The sequence below is a fragment of the Sander lucioperca genome, chromosome 15 (assembly GCF_008315115.2).
Source record: "Sander lucioperca isolate FBNREF2018 chromosome 15, SLUC_FBN_1.2, whole genome shotgun sequence".
Taxonomy (NCBI): domain Eukaryota; kingdom Metazoa; phylum Chordata; class Actinopteri; order Perciformes; family Percidae; genus Sander; species Sander lucioperca.
The window spans coordinates 22199483-22220866 of record NC_050187.1 but is presented as its reverse complement, the minus strand read 5'-3'; the positions used below and the strand labels follow the sequence as shown (position 1 = coordinate 22220866).

The 21384-nt window shown below is 39.8% G+C and overlaps 1 protein-coding gene across 2 annotated transcripts in view; it reads left to right on the top strand.

Moving 5' to 3' along the window:
• LOC116055147 (cGMP-dependent protein kinase 1) overlaps window positions 1-21384 on the top strand; it is an 87580-nt gene that overhangs the window by 60474 nt on the left and 5722 nt on the right. For both annotated transcript variants that reach the window (XM_031306959.2, XM_031306952.2), the window contains exons 5-9: window positions 3120-3183; window positions 5133-5210; window positions 6848-6942; window positions 14676-14741; window positions 17553-17627. In XM_031306959.2, the coding sequence (XP_031162819.1) occupies window positions 3120-3183; window positions 5133-5210; window positions 6848-6942; window positions 14676-14741; window positions 17553-17627 (378 nt within the window). The remainder of the gene's footprint in view (window positions 1-3119; window positions 3184-5132; window positions 5211-6847; window positions 6943-14675; window positions 14742-17552; window positions 17628-21384) is intronic.

Below are 21384 nucleotides of genomic sequence, written 5' to 3'. Positions count from 1 at the left end.
AAAAATAAATAAATAAATAAATAAATAAATAAAAATACATGACTATTTGGAACAGGCTAATTGCTTGGCCTCCTGTATTGCTGCTTGTAGCTTTCCAAATAATTTACAGACGGCTCTCAAAGCACTTAATATGCAACTTAACTGTATACTACTGACTTACTGTGTACTTCTACTTCATAGTAAAACAGTTTACTACTACATTAACCTGACAGAGAAGGTTGCAGATTCAGATTCTACTCAGAAAATATCACAATTAAAATATGATGAATTATTATTCATTAAACTATCCAGCATTATATAAGAATTGAAATGTCCACCTTGAAGTACATTTTGCTGATAATGCCTCTCACTTTACTTTAAGTAAGCATTTGAAAGCAGAACTTGTGCTGTGCTGTCACAAGCAGTTTAACCATATGGGTAAAGGGCCTCAGCTGCGGCTCATCTAGAGATTCGGCGTGTCCCCTTTTTTTTCGTGTAGCGGTCACACATCTAGGTAGTATGAGGCCATGTGGCCCGGGCTACATAGCTAATGTTGGGAAAGATCACAGAAATTGTCACTTTCACCAGTTCACTTAGACCTGAGGGCTGGGGTATACTCAATCAGAACTAGTTTACAGTTGTATAACCATTTACGGTAACCAATTTACTATTTCTCCCTTTGCTTCTGAGAGTGGACTGTACTTTTTCACAGTAATGCATAATATTGCTGGTTAGGGAAACATAAAAAAAACTTTAAGCGTTTGACCATAATGACAAATGCGATCGAGAACAGTCTCCCTGGATAGTTTCATAGTCTGACATTTGCAGGTCAGTCACAATAAAGCCACTTCAATCTCTGCTGTATCTACAGTACCCTTTCACCATGAAGGAATATTCTATTGATCTTACTTTCATGTCCTAAGACTGAAGCTACTTTAGTGATGGCTTTGACTAAAAAAGACATTGTCTATCTCTTTACTGAGTATTTGAGCATGTAGCCTATTGTATGGCAGTTCTTGCCTCTCAACGGCTCTTATATAACAGTCCAACAGATAAGTCAATATTTAATAGATGTACATACATATTGCTTACTCTGTGTGTTTGGTTGATAAAGGGGTATCTGGGGAGATCAGATATTTTATAGCATACATCTAATGAAAGAGCTGTAGTATGTTTAGTGTATAAGAACAAACACATGCTGGACCCTGAGTTTTCCACCCACAGTTAAAGTGTTGTGAAATGATATATTTGTTGTTACAAGTTGTGGAGGAGGAAAACAGATGAAAAACTAACAGAGAAATCCCACATGGTATAACATACAGGAAGTGAGTTTGCTTGACCTTTTTTATTACCTCTTTCTAGCATGTATTTGTAGTCCCTCAAACACATTGCTCCAGGAAGAGTAACTGTGATGGTAGTGTCTAATAAACTGACTAAGATCAAAGACTGGGCTTTGACTCTACCCTCTCCCTCTGACTCTACTTTAGATAAAAGTCTACCTATAAGGCATGAAAAAAGAAGCTATCTGCCCAACGATAAATGAGAAGACAGGGAAAATTAGCATGGGAAAGCATTAATCAAACCCCTTCATCAAAGAGGTGTTGGTTTTTCTAGGTGTTTGCAAGATCACCACAGAAATGATTAGTTGTCTTTACTCACGGTCGCATAGTGCCACGAGTGTAATGATGTTAGAATGTTTCAAATGATCAAAAACACCACATTAGTGAAACTGCACTTCCCCATTGGCCTTGTATAATTAATTAATTTCCTGTAACACAATTAAGTTGTTGAATTATGAATTTACTACAATAGAGTCTTTTTGTTTGTGTTGACAGCTCCGCAGCTCGAGGGATTGAAACTCCATATGTTTCATGCAGAGTAGGGTCATCCGTTCACTGCCTAGCTGGTTAATTAGTGCCTCTGTTGAAGAAGCAACAACACAAGGATCAACACAGTGGCTAGGGACTTGGTCGGGGGCCAAGACAAGATGCTTCATGGGCGATAAGTCCTTTGTTCACCAACAGGGGTTATTTTTTCTCCCCTTGATAAACATTAGGCCAGTTTTATTTAGTAGGCTTGATAACAGGCAAATAGCATTCATTGATGCTGCTGGGAAGCAAACGGAACAAACATTAGAGCCTCATGCTGGTGTATTCACCCTTAGGACCTGATTCCCTGCTGTGTAACGTTGCCCAGTACATGCTGAAATATTTATATTGCACATACTGTAATAGAATATACAGGCCAACTCTCAGAGCATAATATTGATTTTTATGTGTTTCTGTTGCCTCTACATATGTTGCTCACTTCAGATCAAAGGTCTGCTTCTATTCTAGTCAACTCTTTCAAAGTTTTTTTTTTTTTATCCGAAAACAAACACTTAAAACACTTATAGCTGGGTTAGGCAGGAAGTTTGTCTTTGGTGTCATTATAAAGTGGTGTGAGAGACTTCTGCAACTCCTCTTGGCTCTGTTTACAGGCTTTAGAAAATCTAGCCTGTGACGGGAAACTTTGGCCAATCACAAGTCATTTCAGAGAGAGGGTGCTCCTATTGGCTGTTCTACAAATGCAGATGCAAGTGCACTTCCCTTCAGATGGTGAAAGCCCGATTCGATGGTGGAAAATCCTGCAGAAAGCCTTCATATTCCAGTAATGGCAACAACTGCCTACACTGCGAAGCAACCCAAAAAAAGGAAGACAGACTTATAAAATAAAAGAGAGACTGACAATAAACGCAATAAAACACATGTCAATACCGGCAAAGTGTTTCAGAGAAGGGAAATGTTGGTAATTCAAGTTCATGTTTATGTAGTCAGCTAGAGCCTCAAATCACAGTATGTCATCTCAAAGGGCTTCACATACATTTGCAAAGAAAACACGCCGGTAAATCTTATACTTAGACTTAGACCGCTAACAATATCAGGATCACAATCGTGCATATGCCCGTGCAGGGTGCTCGTCTGGTGGGAGGGGCTTAGGACAGAGAGGGGAGAGATGCAAGAGAAGGGCTGTATTTTCAAATTCTGGTGTCTTTTTTCCTTTTCCAGAAAACTGTCTACCCCAGCTTTAAATCAGCAAAAAATGCAATATGTTTGAACCTATTCTTCGATCTAAAAGCCCTTTCTTCCCTTCTCCTGCAGCGTTCCCACATTCCACGACCTGCAGGAAGATATTCTGAGCAAGCTTGCCGATGTCCTTGAGGAGGTAAGTGCCTTTTTTAAAGCCTGTGACATCTGCAGCACAAAGCAGATATCTCCACACATCTTACTAGATTTCCATACATTTATTTCCGGAAAGAAGACATAATACAGATAGTGTGCACTTGGTGAAGAGGGGGAGGGGGGAGTTGGGATTTTAGATTGTTGCTCTTTAGTTGCTCTTTTAAAACTTGAAAAACAGCATATTTTTAAAAATGGACAGCAGTTGTAACATGATTAAGACATGGAAAATCATTGGTATGTCCTTTTAACTACAGAATGTTTTCTTTACTCTACATTTTGAGATGTTTCCCAAATTCACATTTTTTACCCATCTGCACACCACTTTGTTTTATGTTTTTTTCCAGCATAATTTAGTTATGCAAACACATTCTCATTTACACTTTTGATGTGTGCTGCTAACATTGAGGCTTTCAATATGTTGAATTGCATTAAAATATGCCCTTTGCCTACTTTTTTTAGGTTATTCAATGACACTAAGGGCCCTATTTTAACGATCTGAAATGCAAGTATCAAACGCCAAACGCAAGTAGCTTTGTGGGCGGATCTCGCAGATCTAAAATGGGTTGGTCTGAAGTAGCTACATTACTCATAGGTGTGGTTTGGGCGTAACGTGCAATAAACCAATCAGAGCGTTATCTCACATTCCCTTTAAAAGCAGGCGCGCTTGTTCCATGGCGGATTGCTATTATAATGGCGGATTTGCTAGGCGCACGCTCTTAATACATCCATGGGCGCACGCCAGCACACTCTACATTACGGCCAAGCATGCACCCTTAAAATAGCATCTGAATAACGTGCCACTGACTTTAGACTAGGTTTTTCCTGGTCTGTGGCAGAATTGTTTTCTGAAACTGCAAAATAGCACCAAGGAACGTTTGTGTTGGAACATGCCTCCTCTTTTTGCTGAACCGCCCCGGGAGCGCAAGTTCATTCCCTAATTTACCGACGTGAGTCTGTGGAGGGAAAAGTCCGCTGTGCGTCGGGTGCAAAATAGGAATGATACATGCGTTGGTGTACAAAGTCAATTGTGCTGGGTGCAAGATAGGGCCCTAAGTGTATATGTGCAATCATTTGTATCTAAGATAAATTAGTTCTAGATAATTTTGCTTTTAAGAGATTAGAAAGGACATTCATTATGAAAACTTGTTGCAGATTTTTTTAATCTTAAGACTTGGAGGACAGAGGAATGGATTGGCCATGTAATGTTTACGCTGGTTTGGGTAGGAGTTTCTAGTTAAGGAAAGCTTTGTTTTAATAAGACATACATTAGCTCTTCAATATTAATATAAATAATTGCAGCACCCCTGCAATGGTGACTATCGTTACAGAAGTTGTTCACCTCATTAGTGAACATGTCACTGACGAACCAGGCCATATCATGTCATATCATCTTTGCATCACATATCTTCATAGTTGAACTTGAGCAATAACATTTGATTTATCCATATAGCCTAACCAGTGGCGTTTTAGGTGGAAAAGATTATGTGGCAACAGCTACTTTGCACAGATGCAAATCAGAACATTATGAATGTTAAATGAATGCACTATTTCAGATTTCCCACACCATTTAACACAGCTATGTCTTCAGTCTAGGCTTGCTGCAGCATATTGTGTATTTTGCTGGGGAAGTGAAGATTCCACCAGAACTTGCATTATGAAAAACAAAAACTGATGCATGTTAGCCCGAGGTCCTTATCAGGGTTTATCAGTGACTCTTTGTGCTTTATATCTTACGAATCACTACCTGTCTGTGGTATTAACAAGAAAATGTCTTTGTTATTGATCTCACTGCACCTTATTTAGCATTACTTCCTCTGCAGAGTACTTTTTGTCTCTGGTGAGAGAGGTCTCAATCCCAGTGTGAGAAAGAAGACAAAAGAAGCATAGTGGGCTTGAATAACACTTCTCGTCTCTGGTCTTCTCTTCTGACAGACACATTATGGAGATGGAGAGTACATCATCAGACAGGGGGCTAGAGGAGACACCTTCTTCATCATCAGTAAGGGAAAGGTGAGAACAGTGCCTCTAGCCTACCACCTAAATAATCATCAAAACATCAACAACGCAGAGCATCGTGCCACACATGGTAAAAGACACCTATCTTTGAAGCAAAGTGGAAGTATTTTTGGGTGGAAGATGGCTGTCATCAATCATCTTGAGATAAGGTAGATGCCGCCTCTGTCATCATCTCTTGCAGATGCTCTGGGAGCATCTAGGAAGGCGAATGGAGTCACTTTCATTTCACCTTTCTGTCATCAACACTGGCTTTCACACCGAGTGCAGATGACACACTATCCCGTCCGACATCAACACTGTTGGTGGGCTTTTCATGTGCTTGTATTGTTAACATGTTTTGATGCCGCTACTCTTCCTCTTAATTTTCTCCCTGCTCGTCATCCATATCTTCTTTATCCTTTTTTTGATGCTCCGTTCACTGTTCATGTTCCTCCTCCACCCCTCCACTGCCCCTCATCCTCCTAATCATCATTACTGTATATACTTTTGTTAACAACATAATAATGAAAAGTTTTAACAGTCTTTTAAATCCACAAACCGTAAGATTTGAACTTACTAAATATATCCATCAAATTCCCCCTCAAGTCCCAGTGAGTAAAACTAATTCACATTATTTTTTAACAATTCATATGTCCAGGATGTAAGTGTCATTGTAAAGGATGAAGATAGATTTCCCGTCTTTTTTACTCTCCTTTGACCCCAAACAGATGCAAACCACTTCACAAGGTTGGCACAACTACATCACAAACAAATAAACACATGGACGCAGACATGAACACACACGCACGCACGCACGCACACACACACACACACACACACACACACACACACACACACACACACACACACACACACACACATTCCTGACGTTATCAATGCTTTCCGCATGGCTATTCCCACATCTCTCACTTTGTCTCCATCTAGACCACTGAGGATGCACTTTGTCTAGAGGACATCCCACCAAATTTTAGCATCTCACAACACATACATAATCTGCCCTTGGCCTACACCTTTTACCTTCTCTAAGGTAATATCTTCTCTTTGCTTTTTCATGCTCTCACATGATAATAATAGATATTTAATAATTATGCTGTCACTCAGGTGTTGGCAGCATTACAGTGTGCTGGTGCTGGATAAGCTGCAACCACTGCGCAGAACTGAGTAATGGATGAAGACAAGATCTTTCATTAGGCAAAAACGACCATCTCCATTCACTTTCTCTAAAATCTTCTCAAATGCCATTACTTTGATTTGTAAAGTCTACCGGCACAGCACAGTGCCATCGCTCACATGTCATCTGGCTAATGAAGTGGTCAGTGCCGCCTCCCAGATCCTCTCAGAGATGGCAGTCATCTATTTGTAACAGACTACCCATACACAGAGACATCTGTCACACCGGGTCTTCTCCACTGTTTGTGATAGTGTGATTAACCTGCCATCTTGAGAGATTAAACATGCCACCTTCTTTTGGAATGATGTGTAAATGAAATGTACTTTCCTTTACTTGCCACACATCTTTATACTGTTATACATCACCCCTTCTTTCTTCACTTTTTATCCCATCTTCCTCCCTGTCACACTACTCTTCTCTAACTCTCCTCCGCCTGGCCTGGTTTCTGTCCTTTCACCAGGTTAATGTGACCAGGGAAGACTTGCCCAACGGAGAGCCTGTCTACTTGCGCAGCCTCGGAAAAGGGGACTGGTTTGGAGAGAAAGCACTGCAAGGGTAAGATTGTTTCTAATAACACTGCCTCTTCCAATTTGAATCTTCTGTTCTCCCACTGTTTCTGTCTCCTTCACTGTCACCCACTTCTCTTCTAATTTTCACTCGCAACCTTTTTTTAATATCCTCTCTCTTGTACTTAACATGCGTCTATCTTTTCTAATTTGCTATCAATCAGCCTCCAGCTCCTATCTGTCCTTATTTTTTTTCCATCACTCACTTCTCCTGAGAGGCGTGATAACTTGCTGAATGTTTGGAAATTCTTAAAGCTGTGCACACATTGCACAACTTCAGGCCTGATTTACTGTAGCTGTTCCAGACACGCTTTTGAGATGTAACACAAATATTCCATCTCTGAACCAAAGAAAACCTGTTAAGTTTGAACTTATCAGAAAGAAAAAGTCTAAACTGTCATAAAACTCCAAATGTTTTTTATCAGATACGACTTTTTCTGCAACTGAAAAAATATGTTGAGATCAGATTTAAACAGCAAACATTTTTAAATGATTGGTTACCTATCATATTCCTAGCCAAAATGATTTAAACAGCATGAATATCTAAATATGCAGCTATTTTATCTCCAACTCCCTTTGCAGAATGTACAAAGAAAGGCACAAACATTTACTGTGGCATGCTCCTCTTTGTCAAGCTCTATTTGTGCCCCGATCAAGAGAAAAAAAAGTTTGTGTTCAACTGACAGTGTAGATTCACAACCACACCAAACAACAACCTGTCCGTGCTATCTTTTGCACACAGCTGTGTCACACAGAAACACAGGGGAAAAGTAATTGTTTTGTGTGCTCTTTTGTGTTTGACAGTTGTATAGTATGCTCTCAGCTGGAGACTCATTTTAGTGAGACAATATTATCTTTATACTCTCTCTTTCTCTTTAGATTCATTTGTCTTTTCTTGTCACTTCCTGTCTTGGTTGCCAGAACATCCTGATATCAAGGACATCTTAATGCTGTCCTTGACTGTAATAACTAAGACAGCATCTCATGTCAATAGAGATAAACATGTAATACACAGACATAAGCCAAGCATGAATACTACAAACATCTATGTACGCCTGTGCCAGGAATTTCTAGATGTGAATATGTACTGAGACAAGTTTGACCAGGCTGTATATACTTTAGGGATCAAATGATTCACAGCTATTGCTAACATTTGATGCCCTTAAATACTTTCACTGGAAGAACACTTCAGTGTAATAAAAATATTTTATATGGCTTCTGGCATCAAAGCCCAGAGCCCTGGAGTTTTATTTTTACCCTGCTGTTTGTCCTGTCTTGTCATGACTGTGAGCCTCAGTGTAGAATGTATTATTAAAACAGAGGGAGGGGAGAGATACAAAAAATAGTCTGGAGTGTGTTATGTCTGTGAGGGGTCAGGTAGAAACAGAGAACATATGCTCTAAGAGAACATTTAAATGTGTGCAAGCACATAGCCAACAGTGTCAACATGAAAAAAAATGGAGATGTCGCCATCTTGTGGCCGCTGAATGTGAAAGCCGCCTTAAATTAGCTTTGAAGCCCTAACCAATCACATGATTCACACCTCAAAAGCATATAGTAAACACTTTAAAACACAAAAGACACTTACATTGAACCAATGCAGTATCCTGTAAAAAAAATAAATACCAGCTTATGTGTTGTCAATAAGTCATTCTTTTTATTTTCAAAAGGAACACTCCAGATGTTAGATGTGATGTTCAGGCGACAGCTGGAATTGCACAGATGTTTGGGATGTACCCATATCTTAAAGCTAATGACCATAGGATATGAAAGATGACAAAGTATTAATATGCATGCAGAACATGTGAGGCACGGGAAGCTTGATCTCTTGGCAGTGGGAGGAGAAGGCTATTCCAAATATAAATTTGATCCTTTTACACTAATGAGACATAGAAACGTGATGTTTGATAAAAGAGAGCATGAGACAAAGTATTCATTCATAATGGACTGAGGAGCAGCTGTGCTACATGCTGACGATTACCTATTTGCACACACACACACACACACACACACACACACACACACACACACACATACACACGTATGAGAACACATCACACATATCCTTAAATGTATTCATATAGTTACATCAATACATTTGCCGTTTTGAAACGCTCTTCAAAGCAGCTTTATTAAGAACATCTCATGCTTTTTTTAATCAAGAAAATCATATTTTTTCTACATCCCACTAAAACAAAGTGCTCTCCCCACCTCGGCATCTGCTGTTCATCGTCTGTTGTCACAAACGTCTTTTGTCTTGGAGTGTCTTGAGTGGGAGAAGCCTATTGAACTACATCTTTGATGGTCAAGCATGTCTCGCAAATTTAAATGATTGAGCTGCTGGCCATCTTCGAACTAGGCTTTTGATCAGAGGGCTCTTCTGCAGGGCCATCTTTGTAATTAGAAGTTAACTGTGTATGTCCTTGCTCATGAAACTCAATAGCCCCTACTCAAAGGCTACTCTGTCCATTTGAAGAAGTTGCCTTTGATCTGTGAGAACAACATATTTACAAATCAAAGTCTGTTCTGTCCTGCTAGCCATGATGGTTTTGTTCGAGCTTGTGTGAGCGCTGGTGTGTGATATGTGTACATTAAAGCAGCCGAAGAAATATCATATTACATGTTTTCTTTAAAGGGTTAGTCCTTAATGAATACTCAAGTACAGTTGGTGGATGTTTTAGGAATAGATCTCATGTTACAGTCTTCCTGTACTGGTTAAATGTAAACTTTCAGTTGAGATGTAGATCCATCAAAATAACAGACGGTGTGTGCCCTGACCTCCTCTCCTGGGTGTATTTTGTGTGTATGTGGGTTCCAGTAGAGGATGAGCGACTGTTATTAAAAAAAAGGTGTGATGTCACTGACAGAAATGTGATTGGTGTCAGTGACTACTCTCAGACTAACAATAGCTCTCTGATAAATCACAGTGAAAGGCTGTCTCAGTGTGGGTGTGTTGCCATAGGTGCCGGTGAGAAGATTAAACCAACCAGGAAGTCCACTTTGAAGGTTTATCAGATATCAACACTGCACATCAATTTTTACTCATTTGTGGCACAGTTTTTAGCAAATCTGGAAAGTTACTGTAACACAACAACAAAGTTAGTCATGTTTAAACAGTGACAGTAACAGTAGAATTAGCACACTGCTACAAGGAACATGCTGCAGGGCTTTAGCCATGCCAGTAGCATGGCTCAAGGGATGGCAGTGTCACTCGGTCCATAACTTTGATCCAGACTGAAATATCTTAACAACTATTGGACGGATTACCCTGAATATTGTAGAGACATTCATGGTTCCATGACAAAGTATCCTAATACATATCACATGGCGGCATGGTGGCCCAGTGGCTAGGACTGTTGCCTCAGTCACAGCAAAAAAATCCTGGGTTTGTTAACTTTTCATCTAGTGCCATCATTAGATTAAATATTTAACTTGTCCTATACTTTCATGACTACACACAAAATATGACATTCCCATGAGCCTCAGCTGTATTTTGTGTTTTGTGCTAATAAGCAAATGCTAACACCACACACTAAACTAAGATGATAAACATGGTAAACATTATACCTGTTAAACATTAGCATGGTAATATTGTCATTTTAAGCATGTTAGCATGTTGCTTATGTTGTCAGTTAGCTCAGCCTAACAGAGGCAATAGCATGACTGTAGAGTCTTATTACCTGGTCTGTGCGCTTGCACAGAATATTTTGGCCAGCGCAATGCGCAACGTAATGGTCTCATTGAAATGAATGCTACATTTTTTGAAGTGCTCGTCGGTCTGAATGATTTGTAGAATCACCCATCTCCCTTCACTTCATACCTCAGTCTTTTAATAGCTCATCCCCCACAAGTCAAAGCATTGGCTGCCATCTGCTATTAACTTCAAATCTGTATATTTTACATTGCTGCTGGATGTTCCTGTCTGCATCCTCTGTACATTTTATTTTGCTCTAAAGCTTACCATAGATTTCTAGACTTGTCTTATTTTATACAGCTACTGCTCTCAGTTCATACCTTCACGGCATGAAAATCAGCTACCAAAGATTTGAAGCTTTTTTAAGACTGCTTGAGAAGTACTTTCTCAAAGTGAATCCCATGTTGCCCTTTTTTTATTTTGGTAACAACATTGTTGTGTTGTGATGCAGTTATGAATAGGGACTGTTTCTTCAGACTTTCCCCTACGGCCAAAAATGTATTTTAGGTGTTGGAACCCAGTGGGGAATGAGGATTGAGGGGTGGGAGAGCTGAAAAAAGCATTAAGCATTGAGAGTGAGCTGCAGCAGAATTCACAAAAATAACTAACAATTTCGCAAGTATGTACCAGTCTGGCAGTATGATCTGTCAATTGCAGACTGAGAAATAATAAATACAAACACTGCCACTAAAGGCCACTAAGATAATTTCCATACGTGATAAACATGGGTTCCCAGTTAGTGTTTTAATGTGTTTGTGGCATCTGAGACTTGAGAGTAACCTTTCCACATTATCTTTTCCACACTGTTTGGTTATTCTAACTACATAGCTTGTGACTGAAACAGTGTTTAGCAGCAACACTTGGATGTTCGGGCTTGGAAAAGAAAAAAAAACACACAAATGCACCAATCAGGAAGTGTGTCTTAAGTGGCTGCCTCGAAGAGTAGGAAAAATGTATTCATGAATGTAAAAATATCTGGTATGCCTTGGAAAGTGGTCATACACTGCAGTTAAATGCACAATTTGCAGTTAATGGGAAATAGCTGCATAAACACTGGCACAGTCATTGATTTACAGTAAGTACTTAAATACCAACCTGTGACACACCTATCCAGGCCCACCTGAATACCTCTCGGTCACAGAATTAAAGCACAAATTATTGGCTGTGTATCCCACAGCCACCTCTTGTTCTTGCCCCAGGCTTTACCCTGGCTTTTTACTACCCAATTCTCAGCCTCCAAGCCTGTACGTTATTTTCGTAACCCCCCTTCCTGGGACATCAGATCACTGTCCAATTACCAGGTTCATTTCAACTATCTACTGGAAATCAACACCACAGGCTCCCTCCTGTGTAAGCCCAAAGGACATACCAGACACAGCATGCAGCTGTTTTTAGTGCGTCTTTGCTTGTGTGTGTGTGTGTGTGTGTGTGTGTGTGTGTGTGTGTGTGTGTGTGTGTGTGTGTGTGTGTGTGTGTGTGTGTGTGTGTGCATGTCTGTTTTCCAATGCGTTTCTTGTTGCACAGCAATTAACAAGTGCAGAGCCATCTTTGGCTTAATGAATGTCTTAGGCTCAGGCTCAGTAGCATGCAAAGGAATCATTCTGACAGATATTGTTTAGCGATTGTGTTTCACATAGAACATCACTAATATCAACGCAATGTCACAGTAAGTTGTTTTCCTCAAGTCGAGCAACCGGGGACAAGCTGCTCTCTAATATGAAACCTTTGAGGTCTCTTTAGGATGATTCATGCTTACGTAACCACTATTTAATAAAGCCCATAGTGTTGTCTGGTTCTGTTGTATCACCATGGTTAGTAAATGACACAAACACTGTACACTTCCTTTTATGAGACAAATTAACTCGTGTAACAGATTGTGGGTGTCGCTGTAGTTGTAGCTCATTATCATTAAGGAAACTGGTGTGTGTGTGTGTGTGTGTGTGTGTGTGTGTGTGTGTGTGTGTGTGTGTGTGTGTGTGTGTGTGTGTGTGTGTGTGTGTGTGTATGTGTGTGTGTGTGTGTTTGTGATGGGTTGCCTTTGGTTGAAATATCTACCATCTAGAAAAGGTGATGCATAATCTTCTAACATTTTGTATTAAAGTTAGAATAAAAGCTATTTAAAATTGTTTAATCCTTGACATTCTTCTTTAAAGTTTTTTTTTTTTTTATGGAATTTTTAACATTGCCTATCATTATCCCAATTGGCCAAAAGAAAATGTGGGAGAAAGAGAAGGGAAATTTATAAAAAAAAATAAAAATAAATAAATGTATAAAAATAATTAAACGTTACAAGAAAACCTGTTTCTGCACCCTAACAGTATCATAATATGAGCTACATTCAAAATAATAATAACCATGATTAAGTGAATTTGAGTTTAAAGGAAGTCAAAGGAGCAAGAGAGGTGGAAACACATACCAGTCCTCCAGCAAAAGGAAAAAAAGTAGAATTAAAAAGCTTGTTCAAGTTACTCGACAGAGGCAGGTAAATGTAGAAATCTACTTGTAGGAGTGGGGGCGATACATTTGAAAAGTGACTCTACAGCTGGCGGATTGTCACTTGCAAATTCACAGCTGGGACATTACTGTACAAGCATGTGTGCCTCAACAGCCCTTAACAGAGCAAGTTGACCCCTTATTCAGCTTCTGAATATTTGAATAATCATCAAATTAAACCTATGTTATGAGGGTCTCTTGTGCTTCCCTTTATGACTTACACAAATCCCAAAACGTCTCTTCTATTCTCTTCTCTTCTCACCTTAGTCCTGTGATCATTGAGAAGTCATTCCCATGGACTATCACTCATCACAACTCTTGTTCCCCAAACAAATGATCACATAATCAATAGTAACAACCCTGGTGTAACAAGGTGTCTTCAACTCCAAACTGGGACATTCGTTGTTGTTCTTTCACCCATTAATCTGGTTATTAATACTGTAAATGTACTTATGTACATGGTCTTGAATGCTGTTGTGGGCAAACAGAAGAACAGGTGGAGCAGTGTTTGCCAGAGTATTGTGTTAAGAGCAGGGATGCAGGCCATAGGAGCTTATGAGAGGTGAATGAAATACTGTATGAGCAATGAGTCCCAATAGTCATCTGTTAATGTATCCTTTGCCCCTAACAAACACTACCTCTCCACTGCTCCCCGCTCCTCTGTAGTCCTCACCTTTCAAAATGTGTTGTTCCCCTACCAGCTGTGACCTTTATTCAAAGGGGTCAACAGTGTGTGTGCGTGTGCGTGTGTGAATTTGTGCACTAAGAGGGGTGTGTTTGGAAGAGGGAAAGGGAGTTGACATAGCACGAGGAGGAATTGTCACCTCACCTCATTGAAATAGGTTGCCGTATGTGAGTTCAGATCAGAACAGATTGCCAGCTACTGTCAGCACTTAAATTGAATTGAATCACCTCTTTTCGAATTGAGAGCAAAGTCTGTTTTAGCTTTTTTTTTGCTCACATTGGAATGTTAAATTAATCCAGAGTATGATCTTTTTTCTTTTCAAAAAAATGGGCACAATATAATCTGCTAATGGGACATCCCCCGAAGAGTATCCCGTCTTTGTAATATTTTACGCTGCACAGACGTGTCTTTGTTGGAGGGCTGCCCTGGGCAGTGCGCTGGTTCAGAGTTAGAGCTTACCGCTTATCGCTGTGCAGAAAATCTTTCACAGACAAGGATGGATTCTTGGGATACAGACTCAGAGGACTCATGCAGTTGGGGCGACTCCTCTGAAGAAGCATCATCATCAGAGGAAGATGAACCTGATGTCAAATATAATAAAGAGTAATGCCAAGTGATGTGTGTTGCCTGTTTAGAGTAATGTTTTCATTGTGTGCCAGTGGCATTTATGGAGTGAATACATAACTGATATGCAGGTGTTACTTTTTGACTGTTTCCATCATCACCGCTCTAGTAAAGCATTGAAAATAAATAATATTGTGATTTAATAAAGCCACAGTTTGTGAACCGTGGATCAAATGTGCTAATTTTGCTATCCTGCGTGATTGTGTTGTATGATCTTTTTGTCCAGGGAGGACATCAGGACGGCCAACGTCATTGCAGCAGAGGCAGTCACCTGTCTAGTCATCGATAGAGAGTGAGTATCAATAAAGTTATTCCTCACATAACATAATGACTGTTCTACATACATACACTCGTTGATCCTTTTGTTTCTTTCGCATTAAAGTGGTGCAAGAGCTCAGTGAATGAATGAATGTCTAAAACTAGCCCACAACTGCTGCTTTGCTCATGATGGTCAGACAAGGAACATTTCTTGGAGCAGGCTATACAAGTGCTACCTTTACTGAGACATGAACCCACCTTTACACCTTATGAACATGGCACAAATTAAGTTGACATTACTTTCAAAAATCTCACGGAAATGTCAATTTTATCCTAAATAATCCAATAAATAAAATGTAAATAATTCAATAAATGTGAGGTGAGAAATAGATCATGCTTCTCTTTCACTTCACTTCCCTACAGTGTCTTGTTTGAATGTCTGCTCACAAAGTTTGGGAGTCATAAAAGGTAGTCTGATTCGACGACGATTTATTTAGGGGATTGTTCCGGAGCCGCCAGACGATTCACCGGATGTCCCTCATTTTCGGCCGGATGTCCCGCACCTTCCGCTTTCTTTGTGTAGGCATTCTAAACTCCGGTCGATTTACGAGGACTGTGGTTAACTGCTCCTCAGATCTCTGCAGGGTAAATCCAGACAGCTAGCTAGACTATCTGTCCAATCTGAGTTTTCTGTTGCTCGACTAAAACAACTTTTGAATGAGCACGTTCCACCAAAACAAGTTCCTTACCGAGGCTATTTTGCAGAGGCACCATTATTGCATCCGCCGCTTAGCGCCACATAAGACGATTGTGATTGGTTTATAGAAATGCCAATAAACTAGAGAACGTTTTTGTCCTATCCCAGAATGCTGTGTGGACTACAGCAAGACCCTCCTCTGCAGCGCTGTGGAGATTAGATTAGATAGACTTTTATTGATCCCAAATTGGGAAATTTCAGTGCTACAGCAGCAAAATATCAGTCACACTGCACACGTACAGAATATACAAGAAATAATAAATAGGATAGATAGGTCTGGCAATGCGAGACTACATAAAAGGCAATCACGTCATCACCTAAAGTTTGTTCATTAATTCAGTTTATTTGTTCAGGACTCACCTAATTCTCATGTAAATGTATTCTAAAAACAAACAACTAAACTTATGAGATTAGCTTGTTAAGTGAAAGAATGTGTCTTAAATCTTAAATCAACTTCAGTTAAGGATTTTGATTTATGCTAGATTTGTGCAGGAATGACTAACAAGGGTTATTTTTCCACTGATGTTTGCCAGGAGATTATCAAAGAACAAAACCACATTTTTAGCTTCACTTCGCAGTGACATGGTTTGACATTTTAATACAATGTTTACCATGTTTTATGGTACTTAAATGCAGTCATCAAAGAAATCAAAGAAGTTTATCTCAGATCTCTATAGGTTAGTCTCTGACCATCTCTGTCTGTAGCATCGAGTTGTGTGCTGAGAATAGAGAGACAGATGGATTGGGCGTAGGGAGGAGATGGTATCAGCTTACCCAGGGCCTCACTCTAGCCTCAGGGAACATGGTAAGCACAAATGGGCCATCCTCAAAGCTAGCAGAGGGGATAGTGAGTGAGTCACCCAGCACAGGTGATTATTACTGCCTTTCACTCTGCTGGTCATACAAGCAGCTTATGCTGTCACAGCCTACAAAACTATAGGTCATTGTGTTAACCAAGCCAGTATTGGTGCAGATTCCAGGTTATATAGTATTTAAACCTTCTGCGTGCATTTATTCGTTTTCTGCATGTGTAACGCTTAAAAACGAAACAGCGCCAAATAAGGATAATTGCAGGAGCTGTGCAGGAGAAAAAATGAAGGAGAGAGAGACAGTTTGAAAGAGATGGCGAATAAAAACAAATGGCAGGGAGTCACAGGCTCAGGGCAATAGACACTGTAAGGAGCCAAACATTTAAAGAAAAGCTCAGTTTTGAAACAGCCCCAGCTTACAGGTATTATGATCTCAACAGGAGAAAACACCAGATGTATCACATCGTCTGGCTGACAGCTTGATGAGCCTCGCATGAAAACTGTCTCAGTGTTGTTCTTTGTTTAGAGTCTTCTGCATAGGCAGCCATACTTTAGAGAGATATGAGCTGAAACGTAGTTGTTATTTTTCATGTACCCCCACGAATGCAACTTTGGAGGATTTTATTTAGCATATTATGTAGCTTATTATTCTGCAACATCTCATTGTAATATGTCTTTCATTTTCATATCCTCTGTAATCATAATGATACTTAATTAAGTTCTGGTATATCCAGTTAGAAAATTGATGAATTAACAATTGTAATTTCATTTTGAATGTCTGAAAAGAACATGGTCGTTTCTTTCAGTTGAATAACTTAACTGACTTTAAGTTCTGAAATAACAGAAATATTGTCATGGGAATTTTATGTCAAATGATAACTATCATAATACTTAGTGACTTTTTGTCACTCAGCACAGTATGTTTTCTATTCTATAATTTATTCATTAAAAAGATTTATGCACAACCTCCCTTTGTCTCTAAAATTACCCCATCTGCTATCACACTATTTTACACCTTATCAGGGTAGCTCTGTCATCTCATCTGTTTTACAATGATTTTTACAGGCTTGTCTCTAAAAGCAGACTGATGAATATTTAATAGTAACTGGCAGTGTTTTTTTTTTACGACGGAGCTTCTTATATAGATCATCTGCATTCATTACATACTGTAAGTGGGGAATATGTGCATTGCTTTGGGCTAGATTGTAGATTCTTGATTGAACAAACAAATTAGTCTCAGAAACATTTGCTGCTTTAACATTTACTGTCTGTGTTGCAGTTCATTTAAGCACCTGATTGGAGGTTTGGAGGATGTGTCCAGTAAAGGCCATGAGGATGCTGATGCCAAAGCCAAGTAAGACAATTATAATGTATTGATATGTACAAATTAATTAAAATACCCACTATTCATGTATATATTTTTGCTTTGTGGTTTGTGCTTGATTTCTGTTTTGTTTATCTTTTGTTTTAATCCATTAATTAATTTTGCAAATTAATTTCCACATTCAGTAAATCTTTAAAATGTTGTACCATATCCTGACTGCCCACCAGCTGGAACATTTTCTTAGGTAAACTTGCTCGAGGCCAACTGTTAATGCATTGTGCCTTTAGGTCTGTTATATAACAACACAATACCCCTGTGGCAGGCCAGCAGAGGATATGACCTCCGCCTCTATTTCTGGAGGAATTAATATGTACTCTATTTATCATCACTATGGAAACAAGATAAGCACTATAGAAGGGACCTTGGCAATAAAGTGGACATCTTCTGGCATAATCTGATACCTCGCTCACTCTGTGCTATGTTGTGAGTCAAGGTGAGGAGAAACAAGAGCCCGTTAATGACAGATTACAGAGAGTGAGAAAGCAGGAACAGCTTATCGCCCCAGAAAGGGAAAAAAAGATGTAGATAGATGGACTGAGTGAAGAGAGACAGAGAGAGAACAAGACGGGTGACAAAGCAGACTAGACTTCTGTTCGATGCTTTGGATTTGTAGCTGACCGCTGAGCGTGTCAGTCATCTTTTGCAAGTCAGTGGAATTTAGTCAGCAAAGAGCAGAACATAACACCAGTTATTGTGTTGGGCAGAGGCACTTAGGAAGGAGAGAAGACAAGGGTGTTATGGGATGGAGTGCATTGGCTTGCATTCAGCGCTGGCCAGGTCCCCCTTGATGGCTCACTACCACTAATGATTGCCAGCAAATGTGTGTGATAGAAAGACACCTGCAGTGTGCATTCTCTATGCAGTATGTAGGGAAGCTAAGATTGATTTCATGATGATGAAAAGCCTGATTAAGGTAGCTTTCCCTGCCCGTGTGCTGTGTGTGTGTCGTCTCTTGCTGCCACTCTCCGCCCAGCAGAGCACATTTGTTTCTTGGTGAGGACAGCTTGAGTCAGGATCCCACGGTGATGGAAACTATCTCTAATTGGTCACAGCGGATAAGCACCATGCAGCAGTACTGTAACTATACAGTAAACTACAGCTGCTCTTTGTGAGGTTGACAGGTCTTTTCTTCAAAGACTACCTCTCTGCTATGTGCTATATGTGCACATTGTTTTTGATCAAGCCGCTGCTTCTCTCTGCAGGAGCAGCTTCATGCTATACAAAGTACAGCCAATACATCCGTCTCTGTTGAAATGTTTTACTTGTATGTCTGCATGCATAAAACGTAGATTTAAGTATTTTGTTTAGTGGAAGGCAAGGTGAGAGTCCATATGTATGCTATTGTATCTAAATTCCCATATCTTAAGTACAGTTGCAGAAGTCTTTAAAGCTTTTTTGGGGTGTCTTGGTGGCCTGTGGGTTACAGGTCTGACCATAAACTGCAATGTCCCCGGTTTGCGTCTGGTCAGGGACCTTGTTGCATGCCATTCCTAAACTCTCTCACTCCTCATGCCCTGACAGCGGTCTTATAAAGGCCTACAATTCCTTGTAAAAAAAATGTTTAGAAAATCTTCTGTTTCCTGGATCTCCAATTAAATAAGTAATTTAAACTATCCTCTGATAGATCTATGTTTATGACACTTGCAGATGTCCTGTATTGAGGATAAATATTTAACTTTCCACTTACTGCTAATCATGGCTCATCAAGCATAATGAAGAATTATGAGAAAATATGAACCCAGTATGACTCCGCACATCCCATGTCTGAGCAGGTATAGGAGTTCAATAAGCCAGAATAACTGGTAAATAAAATTGACATTTAATGAGTCAGCTTTAAGGTCAGAGATGCTGTCTTCTCCTCCTTATTCTCTCTTGAGTCAGGCTAGACCAAAGGAAATGAAGACAATAGTGCACGCACACACATACACACACACACACACACACACACACACACACACACACACACACACACACACACACACACACACACACACACACACACACACACACACACTTGGACACATGGGGATTGCATCATTTTTTATGATCTCATCCGTTCACTGATACAGATTATCACCCACTGGGGTGCTACTTGACCGGCATAGGAACACTTTGTATTGCAGTGCTAGTAACATATTTGCCATGTAACAGTAATAAGTTACAATGTAATTTCAAATTTATATAGGGGACCTCAAGAAAACACATATTTATAATAAATAACCAGGGTTACATTACAGTGTTGGATGCAGCTGAGCTCTGTGTTAGTTTTTATTCAAGGTCCGGTTAAGACATGTATTTAAGGTGTATGTATGGTTCCAGTCCCACTTGGTCTGCTTGTCAATATCATATTCCAACTAGTGCTTCAGCCATGAACATAAACAAGTGTTGTTCTCTTCCTATCTAAAAAAATCAATCTAGTATTTGTGTTGCCGCTTTAGTAAATATCTCTATTCATCGACTCCCAGAGAGCCTAAGTGTCCTTGGTTGAGACATAGAGCAACATGAAGTGTTTTTCTAGTAACAACACTATTCAATACAATTCATTGCAATGAAGTGATAACTTCACCAGCTGGCTTCAATGTTGTCTTATTTCATTCGCTTCAAGAAGAGTTCAAGATTTGCACAGAATATAATATATGGATTGATTCTTGCCACCTTAGCTTCATTTTTTGGTTCAGCTTTGAAATGCTTGGAGTTATTGTTCGTAAGCTTCAAGTATTTGCTCCTTGCCTTGATACTTCAAATGGAGCAACGCTGCCATCTGCTGGCCAAATGATAATACTACTTTAAAACCTTTTCTTAAGACCTGCATGATGTCAAATGATCCTGACAGAGTTTGTGAGACCTCCCTCATTATGTGCACTCAGAAGTCTGTGTATTGCTGTATGCGCACGTGTCGGAGACCATGACCTTATTAATAATCCCTTCCCACACACAGGAATGCATGTACTCTCAGTTACATCTCTCCATCCTTTTGTTAATCAGAGAGCATTTTGGGATTTGGAGTGTTTTCTGGGCCACCTTCCAGATGATGGGAGGAGAGAAAAATATGAAAGGATTAACCGTGAATCTATGAAAGGATTACCTGTGAATATAAATGCTAGTAGTAGGGCCTATTTATACACAAATAAAACACTGACTGTCCTAGTAACCTAATGTGTTTCTGAGAAGCGCCCTGGCTTAGTAACCTGCCAACACATGCCCCCACTGTGCCCAGTGGTATGCAGCTTAGGGAAAATGTTCTGTTGTTCTGGCTCACAGTGTAACTGATGTATTTGTTGGATCTGATGGAGTAAAATCCTCTTTCCACATCTCAAATGGCCGCATAAGCTTAAAGTGAAATAAGTCTCATTTGCCATTTTATTCATCAAATTTCATCCCAGAACAGTACTCATAAACTAACTTTGTTTAACTCTTATGTACATAAACTTAATCCCTGCTGCGCCATGAAGAAAGACTGTGGATTTATCTAAACAAGTCTTCCTTGTTGGGGTATTTTTTGATAAATGTCTGTCATTGGCATATACAGCTGTACTGTTTTTGTGCGAGAAAAGGCCTTGCGTTGAGGTTGATCGTCTGTGAGTGACCCAGAAAAGGCTGTCGTAAGCCTACTGATCCAGAGACTGAGCTGATGAAACTCTGTCTGTCTGGATCAAACAATAACCAGAGAAGACAAGGGGCATCTGGGGATAAGGGATGGACACGTGGAAACAATCTGCGCTGCCAA